At 56.6% G+C, this 15,299-nt stretch overlaps 2 protein-coding genes across 12 annotated transcripts in view; one reads left to right on the forward strand and one right to left on the reverse strand.

Annotated features, from left to right (window-relative positions):
• The window catches only part of SLC8B1 (solute carrier family 8 member B1), a 30,011-nt gene extending 27,827 nt beyond the window's left edge, over nucleotides 1-2,184 (forward strand). For all 4 annotated transcript variants that reach the window (XM_027566651.1, XM_027566652.1, XM_027566656.1 and 1 more), the window contains one exon: nucleotides 1,012-2,184. In XM_027566651.1, coding sequence (XP_027422452.1) covers nucleotides 1,012-1,209 — 198 coding nt within the window. In that variant the 3' untranslated portion in view covers nucleotides 1,210-2,184. The remainder of the gene's footprint in view (nucleotides 1-1,011) is intronic.
• Nucleotides 2,185-2,407: 223 nt separating this feature from the next.
• TPCN1 (two pore segment channel 1) overlaps nucleotides 2,408-15,299 on the reverse strand; it is a 60,604-nt gene continuing 47,712 nt past the window's right edge. For 6 of the 8 annotated variants that reach the window (XM_027566645.1, XM_027566643.1, XM_027566642.1 and 3 more), the window contains 13 exons: nucleotides 14,289-14,345; nucleotides 13,830-13,883; nucleotides 12,668-12,740; nucleotides 11,257-11,364; nucleotides 10,879-10,950; nucleotides 10,305-10,394; nucleotides 8,927-9,042; nucleotides 8,174-8,220; nucleotides 7,548-7,616; nucleotides 7,293-7,377; nucleotides 6,390-6,529; nucleotides 5,779-5,859; nucleotides 2,408-4,932 (listed from right to left, as the gene is read on the reverse strand). In XM_027566645.1, coding sequence (XP_027422446.1) covers nucleotides 4,819-4,932; nucleotides 5,779-5,859; nucleotides 6,390-6,529; nucleotides 7,293-7,377; nucleotides 7,548-7,616; nucleotides 8,174-8,220; nucleotides 8,927-9,042; nucleotides 10,305-10,394; nucleotides 10,879-10,950; nucleotides 11,257-11,364; nucleotides 12,668-12,740; nucleotides 13,830-13,883; nucleotides 14,289-14,345 — 1,106 coding nt within the window. In that variant the 3' untranslated portion in view covers nucleotides 2,408-4,818. The remainder of the gene's footprint in view (nucleotides 4,933-5,778; nucleotides 5,860-6,389; nucleotides 6,530-7,292; nucleotides 7,378-7,547; nucleotides 7,617-8,173; nucleotides 8,221-8,926; nucleotides 9,043-10,304; nucleotides 10,395-10,878; nucleotides 10,951-11,256; nucleotides 11,365-12,667; nucleotides 12,741-13,829; nucleotides 13,884-14,288; nucleotides 14,346-15,299) is intronic. The other 2 variants (XM_027566647.1, XM_027566648.1) reach the window with 1 other exon arrangement.

Raw genomic sequence — 15,299 nt, forward strand, 5'->3', positions numbered from 1 at the left:
GTTGATCCTTGAACAATGCAGGAATTAGGGGTGCTGACCGCCCCACGTCACAAATCTGCGTAGTGCTGTCTCTGCCTCAAAAGCAAGTGAGTGAGTGACAGTGAGTATCCGACTCTTTTCGACCCCATGGACTGCAGCCCGCCAGGCTACTCTGTCCATGGGATTTCCCCAGCAAGAATACTGGAGTGGGTTGCCATTTCCTTCTCCAGCCTCAAAAGCAAAGGAATTGATAAATGAATGGCCCAGGGGCAGGATACTGAAAGAGTTAGGATAGAATCAGGACTCAAACCCTAGCTGTTTTTCTTTTTTAATATTTGTCTATACCAGCTCTTCATTGTGGTATATGGGATCTAGTTCCCTGACCAGGGATCAAACCTGGGCCCCCTGCATTGGAAGCGCGGCGTCTTAGCCACTGGACCAGCAGGAAGTCTCATACCCTAGCTCTTTGGATTCCACATGTTGTGATCTCTAATCCAGCATGGACTTTTCCCCCTGGCTTAAAGATTGTGAAATGAAAGTACAGATACTAGGGTTGAAAGAAACCCACCCGCGTGGACTCAGGCAGTTCAAACCAGTGCTGTTCAAGGGCCAGCCATACTCGGTTTCCTCGACTGCGGATTGTGATCATCATGAAGGCCCCCTTACACGATGGGGGCTGAAAGGGCATGGTGGGTGTGAAATACCTAGCGTAGTGCCTAGGGTTAAGCCTTGCATATGTGTTAGATAGGTGCTAAGTCTGGAGGGGAAAGAAGCGGGAAGGGGACTGACTATTCCCCATGGACAGCGGAGCCTGGGGGGCTACAGTCCCTGGGGGGTCACAAAAGAGTTGGACACAACTGAGCATGCGCACGTTCACGTTCAGGTGGTTTAAAAACATTGAACTTCAAGTTGGGGCAGCCGTCTCACAGGGAGGCCAAAAGTCCCTCCCTGGTCCCTAACGAGGGGCCCTCAAACCTCAGTTTGACTGTTGGCTGCCGTAACCCAGCCTCTCTCCCCTGTTTCCCCCTGCAGCTGGAGCCGGACGGACTGTTGGTGTGGATCTTGGCGGGCACCCTGGGCCTCAGCCTCGTCTGTTCCCTGGTTTTGGTCCCACTGCAGTGCTTCCAGCTGAGCCGAGTTTACGGCTGCTGCCTGCTCCTCCTCTACCTGACCTTCCTCGTGGTGGCCCTGCTCACTGAATTTGGAGTGATTCACTTGAAAACTGTGTGAGTGACGCTGCGTCAGGGTCCGCCTGGCGGTCGGGAGGTGTCACTGCAGGCGGTGAGATGGAGGACGAAGTGCCTTCTGCAGAACCCGCGTGGCCCCAGCTGTGAATGGGGTGTGGGTTTGTGGGGGCCGTGCTATCTGCCAAAGATTCCAGGTCACTGCTGTGCGCAGTGAGGACAGTCAAACGTTGTTTCTGGGACTATGGTGATGGGGCTTCCCTGTGGACAGAGTCCCAGCAGCAGGCGGAAGACTTCCTTGCATTACCTCCAGAGCCTCTTTTGAAGGTCGGGGTCTGGGTCGAAGGGGGAAGCCTGGATGCCTTCCAGGCTGGTTCGGGAAGACCCCAAAGACTTCAGGGCTGGAGGCGGTTAGTCACCCCTTGCTGCCTTCTTGCAACGTTTCTCAGGGCTCAGAGGGCTGCCAAACCAGGGTTTAGGGAATGGGGGTGACTCAGACCTGGCAGATAGCCCGTGTCGGGTCAGCATACAAAGTGTTCTGAGTTTTGGAGCTGCACCGTCCAGCAGAAATAGGAGACGTGACCCTAATTGTGAATTTCTGAGTCGCCATGCTGATAAAGCCAAAAGAAAAAGGTGGAAGTAATCACAATACGTATTGCTCCACAATGGCAGCCAGTGGCAATGGCCCATCAGCGGCTCCAAATTGGACGGTGCAGCTCCAGGCTCTGCCTCTAGAACTGTCTGCTGACTTCAGAGGTTTCCCTAGCTGCAAAACAGGAGTCAGTTTGACGGTGCCTGGTGCCTACCTCAGGGGGAGCCCTGGGCTGGGGTTCCCCTGCCTGCAAGCTCTGGGAGGGTGGTGAGCACTCCCGGGTGCCTTCCTGCTGGCAGCCAGTGACCCCCTTTTTAATAAGCCTTTTTCCATTTGCTTGATGCCTTAGGCCAGCAGTAAAGGGATTCAACTGTCTTTTCTTCCAATGAACATAATTATTAAAATTTCAAGGACACAGAAAATAACATACACCCAGCTGTTACTAGTTCTTCTTAACCCGGGCCAGGGTGACAGGCAGTTGGATCCAGGGCCGAAGGTTCTTGGGCCTGACGGATCTGGACTTTGTGGCGCGTCTAGGGGTGGGGCTGAGGTGGTGCCATGGACTGGCACGGCTGGGTCCTGTTCCTGCTTCCCACGATCATGGAAGCCACCGCGTGGTGCCTGCTGGAAGTCACGAGGCGGCAGCCACACGTACAAAGCGGAGGCTCTTTATTAATATGCCAGAAATCCGCAGCACGGTGGGTTCTCTAGGTAACAAATCGCCGACGTACAAAACCTTACAGCGTCGTTCCCGCTACCGATACAAAATGATTGTCACGTGGTGTGGAGTAAGGCTGGGTTAGGGGAGGGAAGCAAGGAGGAGGGGCCGGATGGCGTCCCCCTCCCAAAGCTGGGTCACGGCACAGGGCCATCAGACGCTGACTGATAGGTGGTAGGGACCCAGAGCAGGCTGGCGCGTCTCACGTCGGTGTCACCAAGCTGAGGTGAGAGTGTCTGAGCTGGGTGAGCTCACAGCCCTGAGTGACACTCGCTCCCTGCTCGGTGGTCTGTGTGTGAGTGGGAGGGTCCGCCTGAGGAGCCCCCGTGACCCCACGGGCAGCTGTCCTTAGCCTCAGTGACGAGGGCGCCCACGGGGGGCTGGGGTCGGGCCATCCGCACTGCTGCCCCTTGGCCTCCAGCCCGTTCCTGACTGAAACAGGGCCTTTCGCAGGATGGCTGGGGAGCCTGGACTCAACTCCACTCTTCCTGGTAGCAGCCATCACCCTGAGGGTGGGCGTGGGGTACACTCAGCCTCCCTGGGACCCCCTTCTGAGGGCAGATGCTAGATCGGAGGACTCATGGCCTCCTTTCAAGGCTGCCCCTTGCCTCCTGCTTCCAGAATGCCCATTTCAGTACATAAAAGCTAAAAGGCACCCGGTTGTGCAAATAAAGTTCCTTCTCTGGAGCGGGGAAGGGGTCCAGGCCTGGGCCTGGTGCCAAGCTGCCCACAGCAGCCTGTCGCTCCCCAGAGATGAGGAAGACAATGTCCGTCTCCTGATTCCTGGTGGAAACCTCAGTGGTTCTCAGTGATTGGTTTGTTTTCCTAAAGGGCTGTGCTTAAAAAAAAAAAACAAAACCACCACCACTCCTCCCCTGATGAGGGGCAGAGCTATGGGATGCTGGCTCTGGCGATCAACCCTCCGAGGCCACAGTCAAGACTTGGCCATGGAGATGGGTAGGGGAGCCGGGTCCTGCCCTGCTGGAAAGAGAATGCGGGGAGGGTGGAGTCTCTGCACTCCACCCCACCCCTGCCCCCTACCGCCTTTCTAGCTCACGGAGGCAGCTGGAGAGCTGCGGTTGGAGCAGGACGGTTGGAGCAGGACGCCCAGCGGGGCTCCTCCCCCTGCCCCGTCCTCCCTGCATGCTGCCTCCTGCACCGGGTGTGCAGCCCGGGAGCCACCACTGCTAACCCCACCTGCCGTGCATTCACGCCCCGAAGGCACTCCAATCTCAGGATTCACCCAAGGTCCCCGGGAAACCGAGGGGCTATCTGAACCTACTCCCGGGATGGGGAAACCTTGGAGCGAGCCGAGTCCCCGCTCCCACCTCAGTCAAGTCCACGGGGAGTGACTTGCTCAAGGTGAGGGCAGAGCTGGCCAAGGGGACCAACGAGTTGGGCGGCCGTGGATGGCCCGAGGTGAGCCTCTGTGCTTTTTGTTCCCTTTCCTCAGCACGCACACATGTGAAGGACCTGCTGCGGTCTTTGGCAGAATCCTGAATTAACCAAAATATGTTTTTGCTTGAACAGGACAATCCCAAGGCAAAAGGATTTAAGGAGAAAGCCCGTTCACTTTAGGACTTGGTCTGGGGTGGTAGCCACTGGCCTGGCCTCTGGCCTGTTCTCCTCCTATGGACCATCTTAGAAGCATTTTCAGCAACAAGGGTTAAAACTTACGGTAGGTGAGAAGGCTCATGGAGCCAGGATACAGAATCTCTGACCGCCCGGCGCTGGCTGAGATCTGACCACATGGAGTACCCATGGCCCCGGATCACTCGTTCCGGCAGGTGCTTGCTGGGTACTGGTTTCCCAAGGGAACACCCATTCCATGATCATCACATCTGGAGAAATACCATCCTGAGGATGTGGGCTCTTTCCTTCCTAAGTGGTTTTGTCCCCAAAGCAGGACACAGGAGCCCTGGGCCGTAGGGCAGGTCAGTGGGGAGGCTGCCGGGCAGGGAAGGATTCTGAGAGCAGCGTCAGGAAGACGGTGCGACAGGCACGCGGGCCCACTGTGAAGGCCAGCCCTGCAGAGATTGGCAGGTCTATTCACGTGCTCTTGTGAAAGGGCCTTCTGGAGCCTTCCACGTTAAGAGCCGCTCTTGGTGGCCTGACCGCCCCCGAGACGAAGCCGACTTCCAGGGTTAAACAGGGTAAGGCGGTTATAAACCAAACCCCATCTTGTCAGCCTTTTTCTCCTTTCTGTATATAAATATGTGCATATATATGGATGTGTATACATATATATAACATATACATATATACACATACATTACTTTGATACATTGTAGTAAAATAATACTATTGTGTTATTGCATAGAAGAGATGGCTTTTGCAGGCTGGGCTTAGGTGATGGTCTGGGAGCGCTGGCGGCTGCCTGGAGGCTGCTGGGTGGCAGGGACCACGCAGCTGCTGAGCTGTCGTTCCTCCTGCTTGCGGGCATGTTCCTCATACCACTCCTAAGGCAAGAGAGCAGACAGGGTGCTGAGTGGGTCCCGCCCCAGTCCTGCCAGCTAACCCCAGCCTGATGGGGGTCACCCAGGCCGGGCAGCACTGGGCCCTCCGCCTGCTGTGGGCAGCAGCAGAGAGTCTGCTGCCCCTGCCACCCAACTGGGACTGAATACCACTCATACCCCAGACCTGCTGGAAAGGCTGACTGTGCCCCTAAGTGGAAAAATTACTGTGCAGTCTTTCCCTTTCTAATTAGAGGTATGCAAACCTCCTTGTCCAATGTGCTTTGCACAATCCTCTTTGTAAATGAGGCCCAGGTAATAATTACCCTTTACTTGTGAATGTAGTCTGTGTGGTTCACAAAGAGACGTGGCCCCCCCAACATTCCATGGTATATCCCCTTTGAGCTGGGTGTCCTTATCTTACACCCGAAAACCTGGAGCTCACAAGTTGTGTAAAGTTCCATGAAGTTTCATGCACCTCCTAACTCCCCTCTTCGAAGAGGCTGGTCCTGGCAAGCCGGCCAGGAACCACCCCACCCCGCTCCCTCTGCCCTGTGTGTCTCCTGCTGTGCATGTTTCCTTCTCGGTTCTGGCTCAGAGGATGAGAAGGAGATGAGGTCAGATGCGGAAGAGCAGATAGGGGGCTACCTGTGTTGGGGAACTAATGCTTCAAGGGTTCAAGGCTGAGCCCTGAAGCACCACTGGTGGTGGTTCCAACAGATAATCCCAGAACTCCCCACCAAGCACGCCCCACAACTCAAGACGGGGACTGGAGATCAGCCCCTGCCCAGCAGTGGGGAGGACCACTCCCAGGCAGGAGGAGCTTGCAGCGCGGTCGGCGGGTGCTCCTACCTGAATCTCCTCTTGGTACATCTTTAGGCTCAGGTCGCTTTTGGTCCTTGATCTCCGTCCCAGAAACACCAAGGTATTTTGCTGGGGAAGAATGGAGAGGTTACAGGGACCCACCCAAGTCTGGGCCCTGGTGCCCGGCTTCAGCAGGACTCACCTGCTCCTCTGGCTTCTGCAAAGGTGCCCCCCTCTCCCCCAAAAAATCACTAAAACCTGTGGGGACAGGGGACTTCCCTGGCGGTCCAGTGATTAAGCTGGAGAAGGAAATGGCAACCCACTCCAGTATTCTTTCTGGGAGAATCCCATGGACAGGGGAGCCTAGCGGGCTATAGTCCATGGGGCTGCAAAGAGTTGGACACGACTGAGCAACTAAACACCAACCAGTGGCTAAGAATCCATCTTCCAATGCAGGGGCTGTGGGTTCGATCCTTGGTTGGGGAACTGAGATCTCACATGCCTCGGGGTAACTAAGTCTGTGCCGCAACTAAGGCCCAGCACAGACAGACAGACAGACAAACCAGACAAACACAAACTCTCTCTCTCTCTCTCAGGGGATGGACAGTGGGGGAGGGTTTGCACTGAGCTCCTTCGGACGAGGCCCTGGGGCTCCCCACCTCGTATCTCTCCAGCTGGGAGAGGATCTTGAGCAGCTGGGCAATGTCTGAGTTGGCTCCCCCTGCCTCCCTGTAGAGCTTCAGAACTGCGACCAGCTCGTCTTTGGAGAGCTCCTTCTCCAGGGTGATGCCGTCGTCCACTGCGGGAGGGCAGGGCGGTGGGAAGGCGCCTGGCTTGGTATGGTTTAGCCAGCCTCCCTGCTGCCCCTGTGGGGGGCTTAAGGTTCCCTGGATCTGCAGGATCCAATCCCCCATGTCGCCCCTACCACCTAGCACTCCATCCCTCCCAGTTCCTGCCCTTCAGTTGCTGTGAGGAGCGCTGCTCAGGCCAGCAGCGTTCAGGGGACACAGGGTTGCAGGAGGCCATCCCCGAGCCAGAAGGAAATGATCAGGTGGCCTGAGAGGACAGAGATTTGGAAACAAGCAGCCATAGGGATGTGGTGGTTTTGATGGAGAATCTGGAAAGAATAGAGGATCAGTACACAGAAAGCCATGCAACCCAGGAAAAGGGAGGCAAGTCACTGAAGCCAGGCTTGTCAAGCTGCTATGGACTCTGCGGCCTGCAGTATTTACATCGTTTAAATCAAGAACCAGAGGACAAACATGTTTAGGAACACAGGGATGGTAACTAAAAGGAAGAGCTAAGGGGTGAGCAGTCTGGGAGATGCGAAAGGTGGGACACAGGGCTGCTGGGGTCTTGATCTCTGACCTGTATTGTTCTGGTTTTTAAGATGAGATCCTGAGCTTTTTTTGGTCATTAAGTATTTGAAAATAATGCAAATAAGAGGTCAAGAAAGATAAGCCAGACTGATAAGCTGAACTGCCAGAAGACTGGACATCCAGACAGCTGAAAAGCTGACAGCTGGACAGAAAGACAGACAAGTGGCAGACACCTGCACCAACCTTCCGAGTCCTGGTTCTTGCGGCTGTAGTTCATTCGGAAGACAAAGGCTTCGAGGATGAAGGCCACAATGATGGTCATCACCACCTGGCCAGGCACAGGGAGAGGAGGCGAGAGGAATGGGGGTGTGTGAGTTGCGATGGGGCCCCAGAGCCCGGCCAGATGTATCCCCGGCCCCCTTCTCCCCGAACTGCACCGGGTGAGGAGGCGGCTTGTGAAAGCAGAGGACGGCGGGCACTCTGCGGCCCCCGACCTACCATGGTCACGATGTAGAAGGTCATGAAGTAGAGGCGGCTCCAGTGCGAGGTCTGGGAGGTGACACCTTCCTGCGGACGGAGGGAAGCAGGCGGTGAGCGAGCGGGGGCGGGGATGCGCTGTCTACCAGCTTTCTTCATGGCCCCCGCTCTTTACAGACCCTGATTTGCCTTCAGTTGCGGAGACAAAGGAGGCCAATGGCTTCTTGGGTGCAAAAACTCCTCTGTGCTCCTTAGGCCTGGACGCCTCCCCACCCACAGCTAATGGCTTGGGACTAAGGCAGGCAGCCTTTGGAAGAATTTAAAGGATGGGAAAAACCAACCAAGCACCTTGGCCACACTGTTCCTTGATTGGCAAGTTTCCCCCACAGCGGTGGGAGCAGGACAGAGACCACAGGCTGCCTGGCCTCTCCTGGCTGGTGAGGGATGTGCAGAGAGGGTGGGGAACAAGGCCACGTTCAGCTAATGGTGGGGTGGCCCCGGGATTCAGCCTATATCCTGGTCTCCCCACAGAACGCCGCCCCCTGTGGGGGACAGGAGAGCAATGCACCCCACGCTGGGCTGGGTGAGGGAGACCTAGCCTCAGAATGGTGGGCAGATCCCCCAAGAGCTGACGGGGAGGTCCTTACCATGATGATGTACCAGTTGTTGACAACCGTGAGCTCGAACAAGGTCACTGCCAAACAGAAGGGAGAGACAGAAGCGTCTTGATCAGACCCACTTTTGCAAAGTGGGGTCAGTGGCCTCTCTCCACCTATCCTGGGTACCAGGCACTTGTCTGCCAGCCTGGGCTGTGAGCTCCAGAGAGAGCGGCCAAGACCCTTCCAGAGCGCCTCCCCCATAGGAAGTGGTCCCGTCTCGGCCTGACCCCCAAAGCATGCGTCTTATTGCCTCAGCAGCTCGAGATGCTGCAGTGGGGATCCTGAGGAAGAGCCCCCCAGACCTTCCTCAGTCTAGGATGTCATGAGGGGATGTTCTGAGAAAGCTGTGTCTGGCAAGGCCCCATCCCTCCGTGGCCCCCTGCCCTCCCAGCTTTTCCGTGGAAGCCAGGAGCAGAGCTGCGTGGGCCTGGCCTGGGTGGCACAGGGTACTGTGGCTGGGCACCCCCGTGACACGGGGGGTGGCTCCCCAGCATCAGGCTGTACCCCTCCAAGCCAAGCGTGAAGCTCTGCTGCTCCCCAATGCTGGGAAAGGGACAGCAGATGCAGGAAAACCTGGCGACCAAGTGAGCCCTGGGGTGGCAAACCAGACGCTCCATGGGGGCCAGAGAGGACTTGAACAAGCGTAGCACATGCCCTGGGGAGGGGCAGGCCTCGGCCAGCTGCACTCCCCGGCACCTGGGACCTGTGGGTGCCACCCCCGCCTGGGCTTCCTGTACTCACCAAAGCTGTTCAGGATGTTGTCAAAATTATTGAGATAGTAATAGCCCTCCTCCACGACGGTCCTGTTGCCCACGGAGTGGTTCAGCCAGCGGTAGGCGTCTGCCACTGTGCTTGTACTGGCCGGGGAGACGGGTAGGGGGAAGGTTACAAGACAGTCGGTCACCTTGACAGAGGACAGAAAATTTAAAGAAACCAAGGTCTGACCGAGGAGCATCTGGCCTGGACCAGCCTGGTTTCCTGCCCAGCACCCACCACCCCCAACCCCCAGCTCTCTTGCCTGTCTTCCTGTCTCAAGGGGAGTCCCCAGGGTGCTGGTGGGAACCCCCGGACTCGCCCCCCACATCCTCCTCCACTTGGCATTTCTCTGCTGCTGGCTAAGACCTTCTCCCTCTCAGCAGCTGCAGGAGGGGAGAGAAAGACAGTACCTCCTCTAGGCAACTCCTCCACCCCGTCCCCACCCGCCAGTCTGCGGTGTGGTCTGGAGGCCGGGTGCCAGCAGAGCCTGGAGAGAGGCCCACTCCTCACGGGGCTCCCCCAGCACCTGGCCGGAGCACTGTATTCTCTTCTGTTCTAAGCAGTCGCCCCTGTTCTGAGAGCTTACTTGCTACTTCCCTTCCAGCCTTTTTGTGGCTCATCTGCTATGCCTCACGCTGATGTTTTGACACGTTTGGTCCTTGGGCCCCCGAGGAGCTTGTTCAGAGGGCAGCGCCTGACAGGGTGGGGTCTCGAGTTTGCACTTTTAAGCAGCTGCCCTGGGGGTTCTGGTGTGCCCTAAGATCTGTGACCCACCACTATGGGCTCTGATTCCAAGCCCAGCATGCTGCCAGCGGCTCTGGGACCTTTATCTATCAGTGCTTGAAGCTACAAGGACGGATTCTGAAGAGAATACTGGATGCGTCATGGGGGCCTGGGAGGAAGGAAGGGATCACGGGAGGTTGTGTTACCCACTCTCTGTCCTTCCTGCGTGTATCTGTCTCATCCTGTCAGGACCCTAGCTGACCTGTCTGCCTGTGGCCCCAGCCACCCCAGGGACAAGTAGGAGGAAGCCACGGGCCCCTGGCCTGCACTCCAGCAGTGGAGCAGCCTCCAGTGTTCAGCATGAAGGGAAAGCTGACGGAGGCCTGTTGGGGGAGAGGCTCCCTGAGCCTGCCTGGGGGACGGGGTGACGGGCTCAATGTCCTCGCTTCAGAGAGGCCCCTCCCCTAGCTGCTGCACTGGACTGACAAGCCCTGGAAGCTCAGCACAGCGATCCCAGGGCTGTAATGGGTGCGGTGGCTTCGGGAGTCGGGTCCTGGGGGAATCAGATGGCTGTGCCAGTCCCATCTGGGACCCTCCAGGAACGCAGGCTGCCCCCGGGGGGCCCCGGCCGTGAACTCACTTGCAGCAGTTGGGGTAGAGGATTCCATAGAAGAATTCCATGCCCACGATGGCGAAGGAGTAGTAGAAGATGAGCAGAGTCAGGCCCAGGCTGGGGAGGGTCAGAAGGCACAGGGTGATCGAGGGCCCGGCAGGAGAGCCCAGCTCGCCCAGCGGCCCCAGCACTGCAGACCCCCGAGCTGACCGAGGGGAGACGCGTGCCCCTAGCCAGGTGCGCCAGCCGGAGAGTGCCTGCAGGGGAGGGGCCTCGGATTCAGGTCGGCGGGTGGAAGAATGGCCGGGGTGAGGACTCTCGCACCAGACACCCCTCGACCAGCAAGTCACCCCTTACCTGTGAAGGCAGACACAGGTGGTAAGTGAAGCTGACAGCTCCCCGCCCTCCCTAACTATCTCAGACGGCTCAGTGAAGACAAGTGGAGCCAGGGAGACCGGTGGTGGTCAACCTAGATGTCTGTCCTTTCCGGGACTCCTCCTCGCCCTCCACCACCCCTCACGACAATCCACCCAGCTGCCCGCCCCGAGAGGGCACAAGCCTCAGGGCACCTGGCCCTAGGGGCTCAGAGTCAGGGCGCTACCTGGCCATCCGGGGCAGCAGCTCAAACATGGTGTCCAGCACGTTGCGGTAACGCTTCTTCAGCTTAAACAACCTGAGTGAGGGAAGAGGGAGACCGGCCAGGTCACTTGCAGATGCCGGGCGTGGCTGCAGCCTGGCCAGTACACTGCACCGGAGGGTGGGGTCAGGGCAGGCCCCGGGCCTCTCTGCCCCCTGAGTGCCTCCTCTCCCCCAGTCACCAGCTGGCCACTTGGCTTAGGTGACTGGCACCCTGGGAAGGGCGGTGGCAGTGCCAGGACGTTGGGGGCAGGACGGGACGGGCCACCTCTGACACCCAGCCGGTGAGCCTTCGGGCTCCGTCTGGTCACTGCCCGCCCACCAGACCCAGCCCTGCTGTCACCTCAGCAGCTGGAGGGGACGCAGGACCACTATGAAGTAGAAGGGCTCCATGTTGAAGGCCAGAGCCAGCAGTCCCAGGAAGGCAAAGGCTGTGACGGAGAAGTCGAACCTGGGGATGGGGAAGGAAGGAGGAAGAGAAGTGGAGGTCCGCTCAGCCCACCCCCCCAGGCTCCCCCACTCCAGGGGGACCCCCCAGCTGGTAAGGGACAACGTCCCCAGGTTCCTACAAACGTGTACCATTTCCTACGGTGGTGGCCAGGGGAAAGTTGAGAGCAAGGGAGGGTTTTCTTGACAAGAGACTCAAAAAATCAGTGCTGAGGTGCAGTAGGGGCTCAGAGGGTCCCCATGGACCCTCAGAGGTTGTGGCGCTCTGGTTATGACTCTGAGCACACGTGATGATTGGAGCCCACACACCAAACCACCGCAAAGGCAGCTGCAGGCCCCGCAGCCGGCCAGCTTCCTGCCACCGTCGGGTGTCTCTGAGGCTGGCGTCGCTGGGCCTCTCAGTCAACAGTACGCCCCTCGGGGGTTGGAAAGCCTTTCCTGAAGGTCTCACGGCAGACACGGGATACACCAGTGACCCTGGTGAAGGGACTGCGGGTGGGGCAGGACCGCAGTGGAGGCCCCCTGAGGCCAGCTCCCCCCACGCAGGATAGAGGACCGCCCCCCCCCCAGATACATATTAAGGCCCTGCACCTGCCAATCACAACCTGCTGCTCTGCCCAGCTCCTCCCTACTCATTAACCTATTTCACTCATGACCGGAGACCACATGAGCGTGGCCTGACTTTGCAGGTGAGCTAACTTTCGTGGGCAGTGAGCGACCTCTTGGGGCCTCTGGAACAGGGACAGGGGCCTCCAGCTCGATGGTGACCATGCATCAGGCTGCGTGCCACCTCCTCTGTGAGTGCTTTGGTTTTCATGGAGGATAAGAGAGCTTAGTTGTCAGGGAGGGGTGTGGGGTTCGGTGACTCAGAAAGAGCCAGCCGGCCTAAGGACCCCCCAAGAGGCCTCATCCAGGAGGGACAGGTGGGGTGGTCCCAGGGAGGAAGATGAGGGCCTGACCCCAGCAGTGCCCAGAGCCACAGGCAGAACCCCTCCAGGAGACAGAGACCCAAGCTGGCCTCGGACCTTCTGGTGGTGGGTGAGGAGGGAGAGGGCCAGTGGCTTTCATCAGAGTTTCTGACGTGGTTGAGAAACATGCTCTGGGGACCTCCTTGGTGGTCCAGGGGCTAGAACTCCTTGCTCCCGAGGCAGGGGGCCTGTGTTCAATCCCTGGTCAGGGAACTAGATCCCACATGCTGCAAAGACTGAAGACGCTGGGCGCCACAACTAAGACCCTCCACAGTCAAATAAATAAATAAATATTTAAAAAAAAAAAAAAAAAAGGAGCGACACATGCTCTGTACTCACAGGTTCCATCCTGAGGACAGGTACTCAATGGGGCCCAGGCCGGCAACTTTCAGGAACAGCTCTACCGCATAGACTGTGAGCAGGAGGAGGCAGTGAGCAGGGGCCCTACTGTGGCCTCCCCCACACCTGGCCTGTCTCTTCTCAGGACTCTCCTAAGGTCTGGTCGTGTGTCCTGCAGACACCCACATCCCACCTGCGCCCGCAGTGAAAGTGTGGGCCCTGGAGCAGGGCCAGGCCCAGATGCTGCCCACCCAGGGCCGCCTGCTAACAAGACCAGCATGTGCTCCCGCTGTCTGGGGGCGGGGGGTGCCAGGCACTGTCTGTCCATCTGACGGATATTTCCTGAGCATGACTTCCGTGCCAGGCATTGCACTGGGTGCTTAGAGTTTAGAGGAAGACAGGGAATGAGTATGTTACACTGGGGGAGGTGTTACATTTGAAACAATCAGGGGCCAGCCTAGATGTGGTCTTGGCCTGCTTAAGAGGCAGAAGGAAGGTGGGAGTCCCTGGAACATGATGAGAGGAGGAGGTGAAGGGGGAGCTGGGGAGGGGACTTCGGGTCACACAAGAGGCACAGCCAGGAATGGACCCCCAGGGCCCTCTGACCCGAGTGTGTGTGCTGAGTCCCTATGCTACTCTGAACTCCGCAGAGGACGCCAGAGGGTACTGATCAAGGCAGTTGAAGTCCCACTTTTTAAGAAGAATGAAAACAATTTGGGACACGGCGTTACTAGTCATGTCTAATGTTTAGACATGATGGGGGGAGAGGAGTGTCAGGCAGAGGGGTGTGGTGAGGGGATGAGTGCACTGGCAGAGGAGACACCCAGGCAGAGGCCCAGGGGTAAGAGAGGGCAGGGGGTCCTGGGGAGTAGGATGTGTTCTGGGGGACAAGGCGGGGTGGTGCTGGTGACAGACGAGGCCTCAAATGAAGGCTGAAGGGGCCCCCGTGGCCCTGTGAGTCACGCCCAGCACAGGGACTTGGTCCAAAGGGCAGTGGGCAACCACCAAAGAGTTTAGAACAGGGACGGGGGAGAATCAGACTCAATTTTTGCTTCCCTGCTGCTGACACTTCCCTGCTTTAGAGAAGAGCCAGGAGACCCTAACCCAGAAGGAGGTTCCAGCCAGTGGCGAGGACAAGACCAAGGCCATGTCAGAAACTTACTAGTCAGAAAGACGAGGTGACTCCACGGCACGTGCCTGGAGACGAAGTTCCCACCTGTAAGAAAAGGGGCAGCAGTTGAAGAGGTGGGCGAGGGGCTTCCCTGGTCCAGTGGTTAAGAATCTGCCTGCCAGTGCAGGGGACATGGGTTCGATCCCTGGTTGGGAGAGATCCCATATGCAGGGCAGCAACTAAGCCCATGCTCAAAGAGCCTGGGAGCCGCAACCACCGAGCCCACATGCCGCAACTACTGAAGCCCACGTGCCTAAAGCCCGTGCTCCACGGCAAGAGAAGCCACTGCAGTGAGAAGCCTGTGCACCGCAACAGAGACAAGCCCCTACTCTCCACAACCAGAGAAACCCCACAGCCAGCAACAAAGACCCAGCACAGTTGCAAATAAATAAAAAAAACAGGTGGGCCAGGTGTACCCACAGGACAGGCCAGTCCCCTTGCCGGGCTCACCTTTCAGCATGAAGGTCTCCACGAGGATCCAGACCCCGTTGACCGCTACCACCAAATCTGCAACAGACAGGCTCATGAGAGAGCGAGCACAGGTGGGTGCGGAAATCCACAGGTCACAGCTGCAGCCCCTGGTTAGTTTATAGGCAACTCTGAGAGAATGCAGGGCGGCTCCCTACACCCAGATAACAGGTGCCTTCCTGCTGAGTGCTTTTACCATGAGCTACATCGACCGGTGGTTTCACTTAGAAAACAGCTACAGATTTCTAAAGACACGCTCTCTGTCACTGTAGGGATACCAGTTAAGATGTTCCAGTACAGTAGAAACTATTTTAATTGATAAAAATTTTAAAAACTGTTTCCATAAAACCTGCAGCTTATTCCAAGCTGATGTATAAGATGGACCACATACAAAGGGTTTGAGTACTGACATGTTTCTCCCTAGAGACATCTGCTCTTTCAATGACTCCAGGAACTAATTAGCAAACTTGCACATGCACTTGGCCTTTCGTCTAGCAATCCCACTTATGGGATCCACCCCAATGAGACACTGGCAAAAACAGAATGACATATGCTGAAAGCTGTTTACTGAAGAGCTATTTGTGGTTGCAAAGAAACTGGAAACAGCCTAAATGATGGACAGGAGGCTGGGTGAATAAACTATGAGTACATCCATGAAGTGGTATACTGTCAACCATAAATCTTAATTATGTTGAACTGGTTCATAGGGCTTTTCAGGTCCACTATATCCTTCTACTTTTCTATCTATATCACTAAATTTTTGAAGAGTTTGATATTGAAACTCCAACTAAAAATCTTAATGTATCTACTTAATTGTAATATATAATATATAATGTAATATATAATTGTAACATATAATGGAACCATATGTAATTTTGTTCTATATTTTCCAAGTCTCCTGTAAATGTGTTATCACACTTTCACAATTTAAAAAAATAAAACAAGTTAAAAAAAAATTCATGAAGTAAATGTATCATATCCATAGAAAAGAAA

Source organism: Bos indicus x Bos taurus, chromosome 17 (genome assembly GCF_003369695.1).
Source record: "Bos indicus x Bos taurus breed Angus x Brahman F1 hybrid chromosome 17, Bos_hybrid_MaternalHap_v2.0, whole genome shotgun sequence".
NCBI lineage: Eukaryota > Metazoa > Chordata > Mammalia > Artiodactyla > Bovidae > Bos > Bos indicus x Bos taurus.